Below are 23,047 nucleotides of genomic sequence, written 5' to 3'. Positions count from 1 at the left end.
AAGACACCTACGCCCACACAGACCTCTTGCTCCCCTTCCTGTCGAGCAGCACACCGCTCATGGCGGTGCAGCGCTTCAGCATCAGGGTCACGAGGAACACCACCATCCCGGCAGCCCGGAGCATCAGGGTAACGGGGTACACCGTGGCCGAGAGCAACCAGAGCGTCGAAGCAGCCGACAGCGTAGGGAGCCGAGACGACTGCAGGTGCGGTGGCACCGTAGCACCTACGATTAGTCGTACGTGTTCATTGTACGCTGTGTTTGGTTTGTGTATATGTACCGTGTTTTCTGTACTTCAATCATTGTAACTTTGTTTCATGTGTTACGGTAGCCATAACAAAGATAAGGAATCTTCCTTATGTCTCGGGGGAGGTGTGTGGTTGTTAGCTAGTTGTGTGAACGAGTGAATGAGCGAGACTTGTGTGAGGCATGAATACGTGTATGAGTGAACGAGCTAGGCTTCAGTCATAAGTGTTAAGTGGAAGTGCGCGGCCTGGCGCCGGGAGATCACCTACCTCCAGCCTTCTGTTCACACCTTCTGTGAATAAACACCTGCACTGTTACCTGCGTTTCCTGTGCCCCTGCTGGTCAAGAGTCGAACACATGCTTTACACTTCACATCTTTCACCTCTCATGTCCTCCACATCCCCTCCCTTCTCCACGTGTCCCCTCCACATCCATGTGTCCCTCTCCACCTCCACCTCCCCCACACCTTCCACTCTCGGCTCTCGCACGATCACCACCACGACCGCCACGACCACACCACCTGTCCACCCCCTCACCTCATCTCCTCCCTCCCCCCACCAATGGCTTTCCCTACTAAGTTGACTCTGTCCCTCTTGGCAGGAACAGACGCCGCCACTCCGCCAAAGTCAGTGTCCTCCACCCTCTTCCTTCCTCTGTTCCTTCCTCCCCGTTGCCTTTTCTCTTCCTACTTCGTGTTTCATGCCCCTTCTTATCATCCTTATCTATTTCATCTCTGTTCTCCCTTGTTTTCTTTCTTTTTCTCTTTCCTTTCTACCGTTCTCCTGTTCTTCCCCTTCCTTCTCCTTTTTCTCCTACTTGCCCTTCCTATTCCTCCTTCCTGTCCTCCTCCTTGCCCTTCCTGTTCCTCTTTCCTATCCTCCTCGCTGTCTTCCATCATTTCCTCCTCTGTCCTCCTCCTCCTCCTCGTCCCTTCATTCTCCCTTTAGTTCCTCCTCCTTCCTCCTCACTTCTTATCCACTTCGCCCTCCATCCTGCCCTCTCTCCCTCTTCCACCTCCACCATTCTGTCCCTCCGCCCCGTCAGCTAAATACAAAGTTGGCTGTCGTATCGAAGTCCAATTGAAGTCAGCTTGATGGACTGACGTAACTCGGGACTGGATCTGCCAATTGGTCTGCCGTGACGTGTTGCCAGATTTAATTTCATTTGTATACACGACCGTTGTGATTCCTTGTCTATTTACCTTTCATCAGTCCATTTGTTTGGCAAGGGGAAAAAGATTACTTGAATCCCCACAACTGCCTATTGCATTCGTCCCTCTGTCGTCCTTGATTCCTTTAGTTTATTGTTTTTTTTTATTTATTTATTTATTTATTTATTTATTTATTTTTTTTTTTTTTTTTTCTTTTTTTTTTTACTGTATGTGTTGGTTTGTTATTGGTGCAGATGATCTTGATAGGTGTCCTCCTGGCTCTACGTCTTCAGGTTATATCACTAATAGTTAATTGTTATGCTAATCAGGGTCTTCGTTTTCCAAGTATATTTTTTTTACTTTTTTTCTTTATCGTATGCATTGCTTTATCATGTATACAGGTAATCTTGGTGTTTTTCTTATTCCTCACCTGCCGCTCGTCAGTTCTGATTACCTACGAATCGATTGGAAGATTACTCTGGAGTTTTTTTCTTGTATATACTTTTCATTCGTTTTTCTTTTTTCGTCACTTTTTTGTCGCATGAATTATTTTTACCACGTGTCAGGGATCGTAATGCTTCCCGCCTGGCCGTCGTTGGTTCAGATTGCCCGCGGATCGATGGGAGGGTTAATCAGTGTCCTCGGCAGAACTCGGGCCGACGCAGTTCGTAAGTTAGCGCAGGTAAAGTTTAATTCAAGTCTCGTTTCTGTTTCCACGTATCGTCAGTCTTCATTGTGTCTCTGAGGCGACCTGGGCGTGACGCGAGATACACACACACACACACGCACACGCACGCACGCACCCACGCACGCACGCACGCACGCACGCACGCCAGCAGCAACAACAGCGGCAGCAGCAGCAGGTCACAGCCACAGTGAAGGAAGGTTCTCTTTAACCTCGTCACAGTAACAAATTAATGTGGGGAGAACACTCTCTCTCTCTCTCTCTCTCTCTCTCTCTCTCTCTCTCTCTCTCTCTCTCTCTCTCTCTCTCTCTCTCTCTCTCTCTCTAAAACTCAATTTTCCTTCAATTTATCTTTAATTTTGTGTGTTTATCTTAATCTGTCATTCCTTTCTCTCTGGTATTTGCATCTCTCTCTCTCTCTCTCTCTCTCTCTCTCTCTCTCTCTCTCTCTCTCTCTCTCTCTCTCTCTCTCTCTCTCTCTCTCTCTCTCTCTCTCTCTCTCTCTCTCTCTCTCTCTCTCTCTCTCTCTCTGACAGTATGGAGGCATTTGTGTGTATACATATATGAATCTCCTGTGTGTGTGTGTGTGTGTGTGTGTGTGTGTGTGTGTGTGTGTGTGTGTGTGTGTGTGTGTGTGTGTGTGTGTGTGTGTGTATGCATTGATCAGAGTTATAGGGCGTAAAACACAGCAGTTGCATTATCTCATCGTCGAATGCGAGTAATGGGGAGGGAAAGGAGGGAGGGAATGAGAGGGAGTGGCATTAAGTTGCCCATTATAAGAGCGGGAGAGTGCGCGGAGATAAAAGCACGCGGAGGAAAGGGAGGGGCAGAGAAATGAAAGAGCGCAAGAATGGGGAGGAAAAAGAAGAGCTGAAAGTGGAGGAAAGAGCACTTCACTCTTCTTTATTTGATGGAAGTTATAAAGAGGAAAACACACAAGGAAGGAAAAGAAGGAGAGGGGAACTGTTGATAAAAGGAAAGCAGGTGTTGGAGAGGAAAAGAGAAAGAGTAAATGCCACGAGAAAGGAAGGGAAAGAGGGATGAAGGGACGACAAGCCCTGTAGGAGGATGGAGGGAAGGGGGAAAGAGGGAAAGGGAATAAGTCTGTGTGAACGGAAGAGAATCTTTAGTGAAGAAGGATTAAGCTAGGCGAGAGAGAGAGAGAGAGAGAGAGAGAGAGAGAGAGAGAGAGAGAGAGAGAGAGAGAGAGAGAGAGAGAGAGAGTAAACACAGATACAGACAGACGTAAACAGAAACAGGGGGAAGGAGAGGGAAGGGAGCGGGGAACCAGTGACGTCATGAAAACATTCCGGTCTCCACCGCTTTGTTCCCTTTACGTCATCTCCATCCCGTGACGCAACGCTCCGTTTTCTGACGCTCGAGGAAAGAGTCGGAACATCGGCCCGCTGCAAAATAATAAGATAACAGGTGTTGTTTGTGTTATGTGAGCGTACCTGCTTCATAGTCCATCTCTTTGTTGCTCTTTAATTAAAGCGTTATGTTTTTTCTTTGCTTTGTTAGAGAGATTCGTGCGTGCTTCCACTTTTTATCTCACTTCATGGTGTCTGTATTTTTTTAGTTTTGTTAGTTTGTTAAAGATTCACGCGTGCTTTCGTTCGTGTTGCTTTATTTTGTTAGTTTGTTAGTTAGCTTCCAATTTGTTAGATAGATTCATCCGTGCTTCCAGTTTTCTCACTGTTTGCGTTAAAAGGAATTTTTTAACGATTTTAAGTTATTCTGTATGAGTAGGTTTGGTGTTCAGTTTAACTATGTCTTATGCCTCTTGCTTCTTCCTTTCCTCTCTTCTTCCAATATTAGTTGTTTTTTTTTCTTTTTTACATTCTTCCTTTCCTCTCTTCTTCCAGTATTATTTTTTTCTTTTTTTACATTCTCACGATTATTATTAATTGTATAAAAATTGCTTTTAACTTTTTTTGCATTCACACCCGTTGTTAATTTACTCATTCATTCACGTTTCCATTATAGATCTTTCACTCCCTCAATCCCTAACACGCTTCGTACAAGCCTGTGTCAGGTGTGGTGGCCTCGTTAATCACCTCTGCGTTATTGACGAGGCCGGGACTGACGAAAGGTTAGGTTGGGTTGGCCCTCGGATGGGTGACAAAGGTCCTGGCGTCGCATAAAGATGATACTCTGATATTCTTATTTAAAATTCCCGCACGGGACGACAGCATATTCTGACATGTTTTCGCCTTTGAAATGGTCGGTGGGAGGAAATAATGAAGTCTGTCTTGGCTGAAAAATAGACCTTATTGACCTCCTGTGCAGCTCACCTTTCCCTTGCCGCCCCTGCTGCCTCCCACGCACCCACACGCCTACATGTCCCTACCTTACCGTCCTCTATCACTCACACACACACACACACACACACACACACACACACACACACACACACACACACACACACACACACACACACACACACACACACACATATGTAACCCACGTCTTTTCTCCTCCTCTTCCGTACCTCTCCGTCTTTCATCACGAACCTTATCCCTTTTATACCTTTTTATGCCGTATTTCAACAATGCCAAAGTACTCGCCCACTCTTACCAAGGCCTCACAGTTCCCCAGCCCTCTCGCCCCTCCCCGTCACCCTTCCACCTCACCTCTGCCTCCCTACTCCCAGGCCTGTCAAGCTCACCCTTCCTCCTTTTCTCAGGCAAGATGATGGCGCTGGTGGTGAGCGGGGCCGTGGCCCAGAAGTTCCTCGGCTCCGTGGTAGATAAACACTCCCCGAAGTCGATGGGGCCACACCCGCCTGGCGTCATGACGGACAACGCCACCATAGGCGTCTTCAACGGGAAACACGACGGTGAGTGTGTGTGTGTGTGTGTGTGTGTGTGTGTGTGTGTGTGTGTGTGTGTGTGTGTGTGGTGTGTGTGTGTGTGTGTGTGTGTGTGTGTGTGTGTGTGTGTGTGTGGCCGTGGAGAAGTTAATGAATATTATTGTAGGTAAATGAATTGGTGTGTTAGTGTGGATGTGGGTAAGTAAATGAATATGGGTTAATATGGATATGGGGAAGTGAATGGATGTGTGTGTCAGTGTGGGTGTGGGGAAATAAATGGATGGATATTTGTGGAGGGGATGTGGGTGTGTATAGGGGATGTTACCAGGTGTGAATGTGAGTGTGCGTGTGAGCGAGATGATGTACTGTTTTTATTTTAAGGAGGAACCTGCTGTGATGTGAGTGAGAGAAGAGAGGGAGACGTTCAGTGAAGCAGCGTCCCCAGTTTTTAGAATTCTGTGACGGAAATGTGTATACCAAATTTCAATTCCCTGATCAGTAAAACTCGAGAATAAGGAAAAATATTTTATCTTTGAAGGCGGAACTTCCACATGAAAATTTCGATATTATTTCTCCATAACGAATATAAGATCGCCATCATTTTTAAAGCCGAAGACGGAATGGCCTACTTTGTGTCCGAATATTACACATAAAACTTACTCTATTCCCGCGGTGACATCGGGCGCTTTGAACAATCAGGACACAAGTCTTTTTTTTCAGGCACCGAGTTGTAATCAGACATCGCGGCCGCCTGCAGTGCATACACGCGAGGTAGAGGAAAAATCGGCATGTGACAGGAATCAAGATGGAATTTGTTGCTTTACTAATATACGAGCTTTGAGTTGAGGTGAGATCCTTGGCGCGTGAAATAACCGCCGCGACATCAAGGTCAGCAGTGATAGGAGGGTGTAAAAGGTTCATTTGGCGTGTTTGAGGAGTGATCTGGGAGCGGTGTGTGGCAGGCAGGGGGCGGAAAGATCACCCCATCACCATCCTACACACCACCTCGAAGCCCTGTCCTGGTAAATTAGACCTAAATATGAGAGCACACGAGGATGCGTTAAAATATTTGCCTTATTTAATGTAACCTACCCTAGCTTAGCAGAAACTGATCGAATTTGTAATCTATCCCTTAAAATTGTTGAGGTGGTTGATCTTCATGTGATCCTAAATGTTTTCTGTGATAGCCTTAAAATCAATTATAAATCAGGTTCTTTTAGTCAATGAACTAGTCAAAACTCGTACGAATTGCTAAAAAGAAATAGAAAAAAAAAGTTTGTTTAAAAAGGAAAAAAGGCAGAAATGAGTTGATAAATAGGATTGTGAGTGAAACAAACGTTGTGAGTAGTGAGTGCATTACTCGTACATTGTTTATGGAGAAGGTTGCATGAATTTATGGATGAAGACAGTAAAGGTTAAGTTTTCAGTACAGAGGAGCTGCATTGTGTACGGCAGCTCTTGTATATCCTCCTTATGCTGTATTCGTCTGTTAAACCAAGGCAGCAGTAACGGAAACCTTACACAAGTCTCATAATGTTGAAGGAAGAAATATATATTTTTCACGTTGAGTATTACAGCACTACTATAAGTGCCTGTACATTAGACGTTTATAAATTCATATAGTCAACAGTGTCTTTGTGCTACAGCCTCTGATAATATGCAGTGGAGCCTAGATTATGTAAGTGCTCACCGCAGCCCCACATCTACGTCCTCGCCTCCTCCTCCTCCTCCTCCTCCTCCTCCTCCTCCTCCTCCTCCTCTCGCCTTGTTTCCCGGCGCGTCTCCCGCCTAGTCCCGCGCCTCATGTGTCTCACAGTCCTTGCTTATGAATACTTGACGCTGAATCGCACATAAGGGAATGGTTTTATAGTTTTGGTAGTTGTTATTACTCAAATGTTGTATTTTACGTGTTATTTTATAGGCAGTTAGGAAGGTAGGTAGGCAAGTGGATATACGTACATACATACGACTTGCCGGAATATAATGCTATACTTATAATAAAAGGTACTATCTTTAACCATGAAAAAAAAGTTTATGGTTTTACTCTTCTTGAAAACATCCCTCGTCGGCGATTTTGTGTAAAAGTTGAGACATCTTCTTCGCCCAAGGAAAACAGGGCTTGCAAGTTTTCCTGAAATCGCCAGCGAATGCTTCCCAGACACGCGAGGCAATGCCATTATGCTTTGAGTCTCATGCGTGGCCTGTGTTAAAACTTAATATTTCGCCATGACGTCATTACAATTACTAGACACCTTCATGTAGCAATGACGCCAAGAGTGTTTAAAGGTGGACTGCGGTGGAAACAGTACTGGTGGTGTGAAGGTGACGACTGTAATTGATGCTAATAATGTGGAAGTGATAGGAGGTTTACAGACATTTGATACTTGAGTGAATGGACTCAGGACATATAGCCCCCCCACCCCCCCCACCCCTCTCTCTCTCTCTCTCTCTCTCTCTCTCTCCTCTCTCTCTCCTCTCGGTCTCTCTCTCTCTCTCTCTCTCTCTCTCTCTCTCTCTCTCTCTCTCTCTCCTAGAGTATTTACGTGTGTGTGGGTGTGTGTGTGTGTGTGTTTGAATGATTGAGTAATCTATTGTGAGTGAATGAGTGAATGCAGAAACGATCGAGTGAGTGAGGGGGTGGTTGTGGGAACACCTGGCGCTTGGCGTAGCTGTTTCCATCAGGCCAAGCTCTTTAATACCCAGGTGGAGCGGTTCCTTCCGTCAAATTTCGGGTGCTAACCATCAATATATATATATATATATATATATTATATATATATATATATATATATATATATATATATATATATATATATATATATATATATATATATATATATATATATATATATTATATATATTATATTTTTTTTTTTTTTTTTTTTTTTTTTTTTTTTTATGTAGGAGGGACACTGGCCAAGGGCAACAAAAATCCAATAAAAGAATGCCCACTGAAATGCCAGTCCCATAAAAGGGTCAAAGCAGTGGTCAAAAATTGGTGGATAAGTGTCTTGAAACCTCCCTCTTGAAGGAATTCAAGTCATAGGAAGGTGGAAATACAGAAGCAGGCAGGGAGTTCCAGAGTTTACCAGAGAAAGGGATGAATGATTGAGAATACTGGTTAACTCTTGCGTTAGAGAGGTGGACAGAATAGGGGTGAGAGAAAGAAGAAAGTCTTGTGCAGCGAGGCCGCAGAAGGAGGGGAGGCATGCAGTTAGCAAGATCAGAAGAGCAGTTGGCATGAAAATAGCGGTAGAAGACAGCTAGATATGCAACATTGCAGCGGTGAGAGAGGGGCTGAAGACAGTCAGTTAGAGGAAAGGAGTTGATGAGACGAAAAGCTTTTGATTCCACCCTGTCTAGAAGAGCAGTATGAGTGGAACCCCCCCCCGGCCATGTGAAGCATACTCCATACATGGACGGATAAGGCCCTTGTACAGAGTTAGCAGCTGGGGGGGTGAGAAAGACTGGCGGAGACGTCTCAGAACACCTAACTTCATAGAAGCTGTTTTAGCTAGAGATGAGATGTGAAGTTTCCAGTTCAGATTATAAGTAAAGGACAGACTGAGGATGTTCAGTGTAGAAGAGGGGGACAGTTGAGTGTCATTGAAGAAGAGGGGATAGTTGTCTGGAAGGTTGTGTCGAGTTGATAGATGGAGGAATTGAGTTTTTAAGGCATAGAATAATACCAAGTTTGCTCTGCCCCAATCAGAAATTTTAGAAAGATCAGAAGTCAGGCGTTCTGTGGCTTCCCTGCGTGATATGTTTACCTCCTGAAGGGTTGGACGTCTATGAAAAGACGTGGAAAAGTGCAGGGTGGTATCATCAGCATAGGAGTGGATAGGACAAGAAGTTTGGTTTAGAAGATCATTAATGAATAATAAGAAGAGAGTGGGTGACAGGACAGAACCCTGAGGAACACCACTGTTAATAGATTTAGGAGAAGAACAGTGACCGTCTACCACAGCAGCAATAGAACGGTCAGAAAGGAAACTTGAGATGAAGTTACAGAGAGAAGGATAGAAACCGTAGGAGGGTAGTTTGGAAATCAAAGCTTTGTGCCAGACTTTATCAAAGGCTTTTGATATGTCCAAGGCAACAGCAAAAGTTTCACCAAAGTCTCTAAAAGAGGAAGACCAAGACTCAGTAAGGAAAGCCAGAAGATCACCAGTAGAGCGGCCTTGACGGAACCCATACTGGCGATCAGATAGAAGGTTGTGAAGTGATAGATGTTTAAGAATCTTCCTGTTGAGGATAGATTCAAAAACTTTAGATAAGCAGGAAATTAAAGCAATAGCACGGTAGTTTGAGGGATTAGAGCGGTCACCCTTTTTAGGAACAGATTGAATGTAGGCAAACTTCCAGCAAGAAGGAAAGGTAGATGTTGACAGACAGAGCTGAAAGAGTTTGACTAGGCAAGGTGCAAGCACAGAGGCACAGTTTCGGAGAACAATAGGAGGGACCCCATCAGGTCCATAAGCCTTCTGAGGGTTTAGGCCAGCGAGGGCATGGAAAACATCATTGCGAAGAATTTTAATACGTGGCATGAAGTAGTCAGAGGGTGGAGGAGAGGGAGGAACAAGCCGAGAATCGTCCAAGGTAGAGTTTTTAGCAAAGGTTTGAGCAAAGAGTTCAGCTTTAGAAATAGATGTGATAGCAGTGGTGCCATCTGGTTGAAGTAGAGGAGGGAAAGAAGAAGAAGCAAAGTTATTGGAGATATTTTTGGCTAGATGCCAGAAATCACGAGGGGAGTTAGATCTTGAAAGGTTTTGACATTTTCTGTTAATGAAGGAGTTTTTGGCTAGTTGGAGAACAGACTTGGCATGGTTCCGGACAGAAATATAAAGTGCATGAGATTTTGGTGATGGAAGGCTTAAGTACCTTTTGTGGGCCACCTCTCTATCATGTATAGCATGAGAACAAGCTGTGTTGAACCAAGGTTTAGAAGGTTTAGGACGAGAAAAAGAGTGAGGAATGTACGCCTCCATGCCAGACACTATCACCTCTGTTATGCGCTCAGCACACAATATATATATATATATAGAGAGAGAGAGAGAGAGAGAGAGAGAGAGAGAGAGAGAGAGAGAGAGAGAGAGAGCTCCTTGATAGCAATGATACTGGTAGTAGTAGTAGTAGTAGTAGTAGTAGTAGTAGTAGTAGTAGTAGTAGTAGCAGTTGTAGCAGTAGTAGTGGTGGGATGGTGATGATGGTAATCGGTGATGGCACGAATAATGGTGGAAGTGGTAGTGAGGACGTTTTTGCTGGTAATAATAGTAGTAGTAGCAACAGCAGCAGCGGCAGCAGTAGCAGCAGCAGCAGCAGCAGCAGCAGCAGCAGCAGTAGTGATAAATTATAAAGAACCTTAATTTATTTTTTATCTTTTCCATTAATTTTCATGTCTGTTTCATTTATCAATTCCCATTATCCTTAATGATACAGTGGCCTCTTCTGCCTCGTCGTGTGTTGTGTCAATGTGAACGTTCTCTATTGTTTCGCAAGCTTATGTCAGTGTTCTTGTGTCCGCATTTGCCTTGTGTTTTCTTTTATGCGTTTTTCCTACCTTATTGAAGTCGTGGTCATTTTTTATTCTTGTATTCTTGTGTGTGTGTGTGTGTGTGTGTGTGTGTGTGTGTGTGTGTGTGTGTGTGTGTGTGTGTGTGTGTGTGTGTTTAGTGTTTTAATGTAACGCGATTTTCTAATTGGCAGTTATAATGAATACAAATGGTTTATTGTCCTTACACACACACACACACACACACACACACACACACACACACACACACACACACACACACACACACACACACACACACACACACACACACACACACACACACCACTGAAAGCAGTCAGCCCTTGTTACTCTACCTGTCATATAGTTTTAATTGGTTTTGAGCGTCACCTTTGTGGTTAGTTGTAGTTGGGTTTCATGAAGGCAATGAAGCACTGAAAGGAAAGGTGACAGGCGGACAAACGGGCGGAGATAGATGGGTAGGCAGGCCAGCAGATAGACTGACAGATAGATGAATAAACAGACAGACAGACAGACAAACAGGTGGATGAGTAGATAGACAGACATACCGATAGACAAGCAGATGGATGAATAGACGTACAAATAGACAGATGGAGAGAAAGGTGGGTGAATAAACAGATGAATACACAAATAGACAGACAGATAAATACATAGACCAACAGACAGACAGATCAGTAGACAGAACAGACGGATAGACACACTGACAGACCTATAGATTCATAGACTAATGGACAGTCAGGCAGTTAGATAGATAGATAAACAGATAGAAAGACAGACAGACAGACAGACAGACAGATACACACAGACAGAAGAGCCTCTATATTTACTCATATATTAAAAATTTTAATGGATTTCTGAAATAACGAACGGAAGGAGGGAGAGTGAAAATAAAAGACAGAAATTTATAAAGTGAAGCAAAATTGTTAGAAAGCAGCGAGCGAGCGAGCGAACAAGAGAGAGAGAGAGAGAGAGAGAGAGAGAGAGAGAGAGAGAGAGAGAGAGAGAGAGAAGTATTTACAGTCGTCGAACCAAAAATGTAAAAGGAAGGTTATTTTATTGTTGCTATTGTTGTTGTCATTGTCATTGTTGTTGTTTTTCTTGCTCTTGGTGTTGCTGTATGTTGCATCTCGGACATAATTAGGAAGCATAGCGAGGTTTATTAAGTCCGCTGGCGGGAAGAGCGGAGTTGAGCAAACATTCCTGCAGCATTCCCGAAGACCCGCCCCACCCTCTTCTCCCGGCTAATTCTCCGCCAGGAATCTTGGATGATGAGAGAAAATGCCTCGTCTCTCTCTCTCTCTCTCTCTCTCTCTCTCTCTCTCTCTCTCTCTCTCTCTCTCTCTCTCTCTCTCTCTCTCATTTTGCTTCAGTTTGTCTTTTTATATATTTTTATTATTTATTTTCTCCATTTCTGAAATACTAGAGTCTTCAATCTCTCTCTCTCTCTCTCTCTCTCTCTCTCTCTCTCTCTCTCTCTCTCTCTCTCTCTCTCTCTCTCTCTCTCTCTCTCTCTCTCTCTCTCTCTCTCTCTCTCTCTCTCTCTCTCAGATACAGTGACATTTTCCTCATTCGTGTGTGTGTGTGTGTGTGTGTGTGTGTGTGTGTGTGTGTGTGTGTGTGTGTGTGTGTGTGTACGTTATTGTGATGTATTTCTTTCACATTGTTTATGGATTTTTTTTCGTTTTCATTCTATATTTTATTAATATTCAACGTTAAATTTTAATTCGGTAAGTTTTTCGGTTGTTAATCTTCCTAATGCTTCACTTTACATAAAACTCTCTCTCTCTCTCTCTCTCTCTCTCTCTCTCTCTCTCTCTCTCTCTCTCTCTCTCTCTCTCTCTCTCTCTCTCTCTCTCTCTCTCTCTCTCTCTCTCTCTCTCTCTCTCTCTCTCCTCTCCTCTCTCTCTCTCTCTCTCTCTCTCTCTCTCTCTCTCTCTCTCTCTCTCTCTCTCTCTCTCTCTCTCTCTCTCTCTCTCTCTCGTAAACAATAAGCCCTTCACATTTCCCATCTCTCAAGGGTCACTGCGCCAATCTTAATATCCCTGATTCTTTTCCCCGACAGATGGTTCTCGCCTGGACAGCTACATCATCATCCTTGCCATCGTCAGCACCATCTTCCCTCTCATCTGTCTCATCCTCAGCCTCGTCATTGCCAGGTAAAGATCCTTACTTTTCCGTCCCCTTGTCTCGCAGGTAAATTGTTGTTACGATTACCCAGGAAAATTTTCGGCGTCAAGACAGGAAAATGATCCATCAAGGACGCTTTCTCCGAGTTAATATTCATCTTGAGAGCGTATCAAGGCTGGAAAATCTTTAATGAGACTAGAATATCTCCGGATTATCTTAGAGGATTATATTAAGTTAAGTCTCGCTCGCAAAGCCTTATATGGAGGGGAATTGTCAGGAAAGGAGAGGAAAGGAAAAACTTGCCGGGAAACTTAGAGGGAAAAAAACTGTGCTAGATCGGATAGTGATTTTTCCTCGATATTCTTTTGTTAATGTGGAAAAAGAGAGGGAAACACGTCTAGACAATATTCCCTGAGATGCTTGAGTTAGTCTAAGAAGCTGTGTTAAATAGGATGTTGATCTCTCATCGATGTTCTTTTGTTCACGTGGGAAAGAAAAGGGAGGCACGTCTAGATAAGATTCCCTGAGGTACGTTAGTGAATATAAGTGCAATACGAAGAAAAAAAAAGGAAAATTTTACCTAAATACTTTGAAGGGAAGTGTCAGAGGAGCGATTGATCATGTTTTTCAAGGTGCTTTGGCTAATAAAGACGTAATATTGAGAAATAGAGGGAAGAAAACATGTTAGAGGAGCGACTGATTCTTTCCCCCTGCAAGGTACCTGTAGGCAGCGTACGAGTGTATGTAACAGAGAAAGAGAAAAAAAAAAAGAAATGGCGTTAAAAGAATGACTGAAAACGTCTTAAAGGTGCTGAGTTGATATAAATGTAAAAACACGTGTGAAAACTTGCGGGAAAGCAGTGTGTTATGAGAGCCACTGATAGAAATCCTTAAGATGCTTGAGTTGTGTGTGTGTGTGTGTGTAATGTGAAAGGGGTAAGGAAAGGAAAGCAAGCGTTGAAACCTACAATGAAACACAACGAAGCGACTCATAAAATTCCCACATGTACTAAAATCATTGTGTAATATGAAGTCCATCAGCAGTGTTTTCTAGTCTCTTGCAGCAATAACCTTTACCGGATCACCTGAAAAAAGACCAAAAATCAGCCACTTTACCTTTTTTCATGTTCACAGGCCTTGCTCTCCTTACGTACGTACCGGGAGTGCACGTAAAGTTTCCGTGCACGGTTACGAAGAGTGGGACGCATCGTACCTTAAAGTAATATGAGAAAAGGCTAGTGGCTTTTTTTTTCTTTTTTTTTCTCTCTCTCTCTCTCTCTCTCCCTACATGGCCTCGTATCCTCCTCTTCCCTTTACTCTGACCCTCGGCGGCACGTGCATCCCAAAGGTTTGCACGTCAGCCCGTCTCGGCACGGACAGGACAGGTAGCCGCCGCAGGAGCGCTAACCAGCCGTCACTGTGGCCTCACCTTACTAATGGCGCATAATGGAGCACTGAGCAGCGGGGCCATAAGTGTGTGGGAGGCGGTTCAATACTCCACGTTCCTGTCCCATTGAATACAAGACTCATGGCCTCTTGTCGAGGTGAATATTGCACGTAGCTGTAGGTATAAAGGAAGAGGGATCCCCTTAAGTAGGATTTGGTAGGATTTCACTCTCTCTGTTGCTGTTTGTAACCTGTTGTTGTGTGACTTATCCTGTTTTCGTAGGATCTGGTTTGTTATTGCAGTTTTTTTTGTCGTTTTCGGTGAAGTTAATGGCGTAAGGAAACGCTGAGTGCAGTACAGTACGTTAGTTTCTTTCCCTTAACGTCTCCTTAAGTTATTGTAGCTTTATTTTATTTTTTTTTCGTACCTTTGCGTTCACAGGTGTTATTTTTATGAATTACACCGCGTTCATTTACGCGGAATGATGGGAATTCGCTCACGTCCTTTGGTTGTTAAGAATCCCTTTCTCTTAACTATTTAGAGGGTTTTTGTGAATTCACTTGAGTAATTGAACTATTGGAAACCATTTTTTATGAACTGTTCAAAGGAGATGGTGTGAATTCATTTGAACTGTAGAGAGGTTAGGAATCTTTTTCTATTAACTTTAGGGGAAGCAAATAAGTAGGTAGTTTTTCATAGTTTCAGTTGTCTTGGGTCAGCCATCTATATATAGAGAGAAGCTTTATTTACTGATAAGATTTGGCGTTACTATCAATATGGGGCCGCCCGTCACCTCACCTCTGCAACTGCATGTTTCTCGAGCACTCAGAGTCTTGTGGAATGAGCATCTTGGTGCGTCGTCGATAGAAATAATGGAATCTTTAAACTAAACAAAATATACATGAAAAAAGACATGAATATTCAAAACCATTTTCATGTGTCGCTCTCAAAAATTAACGACAAATCAGGAATCGAATCACTTTAAAGTCTCGCGGGATGAGCAACTTGGTGTGTCATGAACCGAGCCACGAAAGATAGGAAACTAATAAATAAACTAATAAATAAAAGGAAAAAAATAAAAAATAAATAAATTGAATAATAAAAAAGTGAGTAGGCAGTAGTGACAGCTCCAGGAAAGATAGAAAATTAATAAATAAAGGGGAAAAAATGAAAAAATCGAGTGGATAATCAAAAAAAAAATGTGTAGGCAGTGGTCAGAGGTCCACAATAGATGGAAAATTAATTTATTAATAAAGAAAAAAAATGGATAGACAATAGTGAGAGCTCCAGGAAAGATAGAAAATGAATGAATAAAGGGGAAAAATGAAAAAATCGAGTGAATATAATCAAAGAAAATGGGTAGGCAGTAGTCAGAGGCCCAGGAATTGTGTGGCTTTGCAGTAGTAAGCGGGTTACACGATGTGCGATTCAGACCAGTTGGCCGAAGCACCTGTGTTGTCTGCGGAGCGAAGCACGTGAAGCGGAAACTGGAAAGCTGAATGAATAAGTAAAACGTGGAAAGTTTTGCATTTGTTAGTGTGATGTGTGCTTAAGCTCTTCACTTGCCCTGCTTTTCCTTTTTTTTTTCCTTTTTTTTCTCTCCCATCCTCGTTTTTACCTCTTTTTAAATCGTTTACCGCGCCCTACTCTTCGATCCTCCTCCTCCTCTTCCTCTTCTTCCCTCTTCGTTTTCTTCCTCTTCCCACTAATTCACAGCAGTGTTGATAGTTGGCTTCCTCTTTCTTTTTCATTCTTTCAGGTTTAGGTAGATTTCGACACAGCTTCCAGGAAAATTTCAGGTTCAATGCGGGCAAAGCATTCGGGAAAAAATGTATTGCAAGGATTTTTTTTCCCCTGCTGCTTGCCTTTGATTCATTAACGCCAGTTGGGCATTAAACAAATTTTCCAGCCCAAAAAAGTTCCCGTTTTTTTTTTTTTTTTTTTTTTTTTTTTTCCTCGGGTTGAAAATCCGGCGAAAAGGACATTTTTTGGTTGCGGGAGAAGAATCACTTAGCTTTGGAGGAAGAAATATATTGGTCCGTCCTTAGCGTGAGAATGTGAGTTACAATGAGATAGAAAGCGAAGTAAGAGACATTTTCAAGTAGAAAGCGACAATCCATCTACTCGAGACTACAGAGACAGTAAGATAAAAAAAATAGACATTATATATATATATATATATATATATATATATATATATATATATATATATATATATATATATATATATATATATATATATATATATATATATATAAATAAATAAAGAGACAGTCCATCTACTCCAAACTGCAGAGACAATGAGATAAAAACATTTCATTTACAGAGACGGTCCAGCAACTCGAGACTGCAAATGAGATAAAAACAAAGAGATATTCCTGTATCTATTTAGAGAAACAATCCAAGACGATGAGATACGATTAAAAGTAAGAGACGTTATTCTTTTTTTTAACATTCAGAGAGAGAGACAGACAACCTCTCTTTTCGTGCCCACCTTGCAGTTCGCGTCCCCAGGTATCAGAATCAGGGTGGCCTTCGTGTGAACGTGTATGCGTGTGTACGTAACTCTCTCCTTTGGCTTTACCGTGCGTGTGTATGTATGTATGCCTCCATGTGCGTCGTGTAGTATGTGTACGTATTTCAGTGTGTAGTGTGTGTTGCCGTTGTAAACACATTTGAAGAGTAGTGGCATTACGTAGTAGGGTGTGTTGTGTTGTTCTGTTTTGTTTTGTTTACATTACTTACTCCTTCCTGTGCCCTCTCTTCTGACTTACGGACTCGTGCTTCCCTTCAGTTTTGTGCGTCGTGTGTGTGTGTGTGTGTGTGTGTGTGTGTGTGTGTGTGTGTGTGTGTGTGTGTGTGTGTGTGTGTGTGTGTGTGTGTGTGTGTGTGTGTGTGTGTGTGTGTGTGTGTGTGTGTGGTATAAAGTTCATGTATACTAGGTCTTATGTTTTCCTCCTCCTCCTCCTCCTCCTCCTCCTCCTCCTCCTCCTCCTCCTCCTCCTCCTCCTCCTCCTCCTGCTCCTCCTCCTCCTCCTCCTCCTCCTATTGTCTCCGGGTTTTCACACCTCCTCCTATGCCACCCTGCTTTACCTGTGCACCTTTGCAATCCTTTTGCCACGCACGAATTTAATCTCTCTCTCTCTCTCTCTCTCTCTCTCTCTCTCTCTCTCTCTCTCTCTCTCTCTCTCTCTCTCTCTCTCTCTCTCTCTCTCTCTCTCTCTCTCTCTCTCTCTCTCTCTCTCTCTCTCTCTCTCTCTCTCTCTCTCTCTCTCTCCACATACATACGTTAGCAATTCCTCTACGCGCCATCCTTCCATTCCCCTCCTCCTCCTCCTCCTCCTCCTCCTCCTCCTCCTCCTCCTCCTCCTCCTCCTCCTCCTCCTCCTCTCCACCACTATGCTCACTGCTCCCTTTCCCTTGAGGCTGTACAGAAAGATGCCACACCATTCCTTTAACTATCTCCGAGCACTCCTCCATCCGCTTCCCTTTCCCCGCGTCTCTCCCTCCCTCTTTTTATACGCGATTCATCCTTTTATCGCCGCCTGTTCCTTCACTGCAGCTGTCTGTCCCAAGTCTCCTCCTTGCACCCTATTGTTGTTGCTGTTTATGTCTGGCCCCTCTCTTTTCGTTTTTCTTTTCTTTTTTCTTTCTTTTTTTTTTTTACTGGTTATTGTTTTCCTGTATTACTTTCTATCTCTTTCTTTTCTCTCCCTTTAGTTTCTTTTTCGTGTTTTTTCGTCCTTTATTTTTTTTACTATGCTTCTTTTTCGTTTTTTTTTTCTATCTCCCTCTTCTCACTTGTATTTTTCTTCTTCACCTAGCCTCTTTATGCTTCACTATGGCTTTTTACTTTTTTTTTCATTTTGTTTCTTTTTCCATCTTCAGCTTTTTTTTTTTGTCTATTTCCTCTTCTTTCCCTACTTTTTTGTACGCTTACTTATTGTTTCCTTCAATTTATTTCTTCCTTTTTCTTTCTTTTTTTTTCTTCACTCCCTACATATGTTTCACTCTTCACATCCTTATACTTTGGTTTGTTGCTTCTTTTCTCCCTATTTCACTCGTAATCCTGTTTTCTTCATTGTTCGCTATCCATCACTCCTTTTCCCAGGTTTGCTTTACATCCCTCTCATTAATAACCTTGCTTTTGCTTTTCCCACACGCTTCCTGCCCCTCCCTTTTCCTCTCTGTGCCTTTCTGGGTCTTTCCTCGCCTTTGTCCCGTCTCCAGTCTATCATGTTCTTCACTACACGTGTCTCATTTTCGCCTCACTCCATTGTTCCTCGGCCCGTGACCCTCTCCAGTCCGCTTCCATAGAGTTGGTGATGCGTTGGTTGCACTATGGACCAAGTTTCCAGCTTCCCTTCCCTTTCCACACCAGTAGGTTTCGTATATGTATTCTTTGGCTGGCGGCGATAGGAAAATGTAGGTTCCCTTGTTAGACTTCTTCCTCGAGTCTTTCCGTATCGTTCCTTCTTATCTGTCCCTCTTATCTGTTTCTCTCCCACCGGGGTCTACTGTCTCCCGGTCTTCCTCCCCTACGGCTGAGTAATTTCCTGCCGCAGTAAAAATTTGTGGTTGTTAGAGTACTGTAGATTTATCGGTTTCTTTTCTTAAGGTATTGTGTTTTTTTTTTTTCTTTTTTTTTTTTTAAGATCCGTAGTGATGTAGGTGGTAGTGGTTGTGGTGGTGGTGTGTGTGGTGAGTGTGTGATGACTGGAGGTAGTAGCAGTGAGTGTGTGCTGGTGAGTGGGGTGGCGAAGGCTAACTTGTTGTAATCTAGTTAATGTCCTTTTACTCTCTCTCTCTCTCTCTCTCTCTCTCTCTCTCTCTCTCTCTCTCTCTCTCTCTCTCTCTCTCTCTCTCTCTCTCTCTCTCTCTCGAATGGTCTCCAGGGAAGGCTTAACTTCGCTTTTCTCTCTCTCTCTCTCTCTCTCTCTCTCTCTCTCTCTCTCTCTCTCTCTCTCTCTCTCTCTCTCTCTCTCTCTCTCTCTCTCTCTCTCTCTCTCTCTCTCTCTCTCTCTCTCTCTCGCTTTTTTGTTAATTTTTTTGGGTGCGAAGTATTTCTCCCGATGACAGGAGACTGGAGGAGGTGCGCCAGGTGGAGGAGCGGCGCCTCTCCTCACGCTTCCTCCACAGAGTATCACATTTGGGTCTCGGAGGCGGGTTCATCACATTGGCCTCTTCTGTGTCTCATGCTTAAACATATGTAGACCTTGAGCCTCAGAAGCTTAATATTACTGTAGAGAAAGTGATACGAGCTACAGTACCTTCTATAGTATTCTTTAGTTCATGTTTTTTTTTCCTTAAGATTTATAAACTTTCAAAATGTTAATGACTGTTGGTTGCTCTGAAGGTGATTTTGTGCCACATGTCTGCTGAAGATGGAAGCATTTTCACGCACCTCACAATTTACTTTATCCTGGCAGGTCTCTGCATGTGTGTAGGTAGGTATGTTTGTATGCATAAATGTATCTATGTACGCATGTGTTGACTTAGAATGTACGGGCGTGCGAGAGAGGGCGTGAACGTGTGTGTTTTCTTCGTGTATCTATTTTGTTTTTACTTCTGCCTTAAACAGACAACAGTGGATGTACTAGAATCTCGTTTGATGTGTCGTGCATTTCACTGTGACTACAACAAGTGCCGGACTCGCGCACCTTGTACCTCAGCAGTGGCTAGCCTCTATCAATGTCTGAGCGTGCTAAGACCGCCTCACCAGAGCCTCTGTGAGCATGTGTGTGTCTGTGGTAGCTTGGTGGTAGGCACGTGTAGACACCGGGATGTGCATGACCTTCGTGACCTTGATGTCCCCGGTGCCGTGAGGTCAGACACAGGCCAGCTGGGTCACGGATGGCTAGGGAAGGGAGCCGTTAGCATCAGGAACACTTGGTGAGAAATGTTCACACACCGCCCTCAGGTACAACGGGAGGGTTTCTGTAGCTACACGATACAGCAGGAAGAGGAAGGATCATACATCGAGGTAGTGCTATTAACACAGGCTTCTCCTTTTATATCAGTGAATTGTCTTGAAGAAAAAAATATTAACGAATCGCTGACTGAACGAAAAAAAAAAAAATTATAAAACTTCTCTTTAGTTTCTTGAATGTACATTATCATTAGTACAGTACCCACACTTTAGCATTTAGAATATAATACTTGTAACCGAGTCAGAATCAGGTTTACCCATTCCAGTATCTGTTTACTTATACGCCCCACTACTGCACGTGCAAGCAAGGGTATGCCTGCGTCTTCCCAAACTTGTGAAACTTTTTCTATACCTCCAATCTTGCGTTTTCCATTTGATACTTTGAATCTAAGGCAAACTGAAGCTTTTTTTTTTCTATCGTTTTCTTTCTTTTACGTCAGATACAATAACAAAACGAAAAACATTAACTGCTCCCTCTTAAAAAGTGGTGTTGTTGCATCTTCCCGCAGCTCCTCTTTTGCATCATATCCTTGTAATGATCTTTTACCATTATGAATTTCTCCAGATAATCGCGGTGTTTTATTTATTTTTTTTTCTTTTTTTTTTTACTGTTTTATTTCCAAGATTCATTCATATTTCGTGGATTCCTCAAAGTGGTTCCTCTGTGTTTTGGTCTTGGTTGTGGTAGAGAGTGAGTAACGAGACAGCAGGAGTGTCTCGTGTACTCATTACTGTGGGCGTGACGAGTAGTTTCATTTACCTGATGTCACGTCCCCTTATTCCCTCATTCAGATGTTGAAAACCTAGTGCAGTGATGTTGTATTTATGTGAAGCTGTGATGCGTTTCTCTCTCTCTCTCTCTCTCTCTCTCTCTCTCTCTCTCTCTCTCTCTCTCTCTCTCTCTCTCTCTCTCTCTCTCTCTCTCTCTCTCTCTCTATCTATCTCTCTCTCTCTCTCCGTCCCTCCTATTCTACTCGTCCTCCAGCTATTCCTCTTCTTTCCCCCTTATTCCTTTCTCTTCATAACTTCCTCCTCTCCTTTGTTCTCCCTTGTTCCTCCCTCTGACAAGTTAACTAAATTTGTCGGGGTTTTCCTCAGGCGACTGTGGGTCAAGTACCGGGGTGAGAGATGCCCCGCCACCGTGGAGAGAGAGGACACTGCGCAGACCTCCATCAAGAGCCGTGATGGAGGATCGCGCAAGTCCTCCCGCGCCTCTCGAGTCACCAAAGACCCCAACAGCCGAGACCAGCTCATCCCCCAGGTAAAGGCAGGGCTCTGTGTCAACTCACATTGCTGCTCGCCAAGGATTAGAGTTTAGACTAGTTTCCCTAAGTATTTTCCCTCTGATATTTCACTGACCTTGAGGGAGGAAAGTTCAGTTAGTGTAGCTTTGGCTGGAGGTTCATCTTCCTGCTGACTTAGTTTTTTTTTTTTTTTTTTTTTTTTTTTTTTTTCTTTTCATTATAGATACATTAATGCTTCCTAGTTTTTTTTTTTTTTTAATTATAGATACATTAATGCTTCCTGTTCCTCTAAGGAGTATGATAATATAATCTAGCTACAAAATTCGAGCTTCTATAGATGTAAGGATTTCAGAGTATTAGTTCGTATTGAAATGTGTTGAGAAGGAAAGGCTGTCATTTTGCAGTGTATGTTGTACGTACTACACACCTGTTGCTTATAAACTTGTATAGTAAGCAAAAGAAAGAAGTATTTCCAGGATTTAACAAGCCATCCAGAAGAGCTTTTTTTTTTTTTTAATTAAGAGACATTTCGAATCCGTTCACATTTCTTTAAACATTTATTTTTAAGAAGTCAGAGGTAATAGTGTTGCAGGTTCATGATCTTATGTTAGAATCTGTTCTTTATGTTTGGTAATCCTGCATCACTTGCTTTTTGTTCCGTCCAGAAAATACTCATCATTGAATCACTTTCACCTTCTGCCCCGAAAACCAAATCCCTGTAGGTAATATTTATCGTTCACTGACCATAATAGCACAGAAAATTATGCCAACCTTCTTATACGCCAAACTCACATGCCAGCCAGGCGTGAATTCCAAACGCTGAAGCAGCACAGAAGCTTAAGCTCGAAACAGAAAACCAAGTTGGAATAGAGAACGAAAAGTCGAGACAAAAATAAAAGAAAAATCCTTGGAATTGAGTTGAGTAGACGCGGTAACGTAACGAGGTGTTGGTGCTGGCTTGGAATGGAGTAGTAAGCGCTACTTCCTCCCTCGCGCTCCCTTCGCCACTATCAGGGTCGTCACAGCTGCGTGGTTCGCCCCAGTTGCCCCCAAACACCTGTAACTTTACGAGGGCAATATCATCACCCTCTTTGCGTCCTCTCCACTATATAGTGAGCGTCAACGAGTCTTCCGTTTTCTTTTTCCCTTCCGTCACCTGAATAACTCAGCTCGTCGGTGTATTGCCACGATTTGTTTTTTTAGAGAATGGTGACGGCATGACAGTCATTATTTACGCCATGTTACCAAAAGAACTCACTCTTTCGTAATGCTTGAAAGAGAAAAAGAAAGGAAGAGGTTGCTGACTGGAGTTTATTTTGGTGATGTCCCTTCGAGCACTCGCTGGCAAAACAATCCAGAAAGGGATGTGAATAAAGTGGAATAGCGAGTTGATTAAGTTAATAAACACATCGCAATCCAATTGGCTGCGTCGTTGAAGAAGACGTCACGAGCCTAATTGGAAGGCCGGTTTGACGAGGTCGGCGGTGGCCTTTGAGTACTGCTGAAGACGACAGCCTTTGATCACAACGGCTCGGGTGCCTCGCGTTGTATGGCCCTTCACGGCAGTTCGAAACCCTTTCACTATAATTCCAAGCGCACTCAAGGCGGACTCCTTTCCCTCTCCCCAAGTCCCCAATAACAATCTTGATAATACTTCGCTGTTGGTCGCTACGATGCAATTACGCAACCGTGTGTGAGTGTGAAGGCAGCCCCTCGACCTAATGATCTAGTTAGTGGCGGAGGGACGCGGATACGCCCTTCTAGATTTGCCGTCCACCTCGTTAGTGGAAGTGTTGCTAAACATGTGTTAATGAAGACATACTTGATGCTGTTATTGCTAGCTTGCTTGTTTGTTTGTTTGTTTGTTTTTTATTTACTTAGATATATCAATTAGTTGGTAGTGAAATATGTGATGATTATTGTACGTAGTGCTG

At 43.2% G+C, this 23,047-nt stretch overlaps 1 protein-coding gene across 2 annotated transcripts in view; it reads left to right on the top strand.

Moving 5' to 3' along the window:
- LOC135114887 (uncharacterized) overlaps positions 1 to 23,047 on the top strand; it is an 85,755-nt gene that overhangs the window by 50,072 nt on the left and 12,636 nt on the right. Inside the window, exons 3-6 of one of the 2 annotated variants that reach the window (XM_064031104.1) lie at positions 4,768 to 4,920; positions 12,489 to 12,582; positions 19,370 to 19,387; positions 20,968 to 21,130. In XM_064031104.1, coding sequence (XP_063887174.1) covers positions 4,773 to 4,920; positions 12,489 to 12,582; positions 19,370 to 19,387; positions 20,968 to 21,130 — 423 coding nt within the window. In that variant the 5' untranslated portion in view covers positions 4,768 to 4,772. The remainder of the gene's footprint in view (positions 1 to 4,767; positions 4,921 to 12,488; positions 12,583 to 19,369; positions 19,388 to 20,967; positions 21,131 to 23,047) is intronic. The other variant, XM_064031106.1, reaches the window with a different exon arrangement.

The sequence above is a fragment of the Scylla paramamosain genome, chromosome 28, assembly GCF_035594125.1.
Source record: "Scylla paramamosain isolate STU-SP2022 chromosome 28, ASM3559412v1, whole genome shotgun sequence".
Lineage (NCBI taxonomy): Eukaryota > Metazoa > Arthropoda > Malacostraca > Decapoda > Portunidae > Scylla > Scylla paramamosain.
This window is presented reverse-complemented; position numbering and strand designations above follow the sequence as displayed.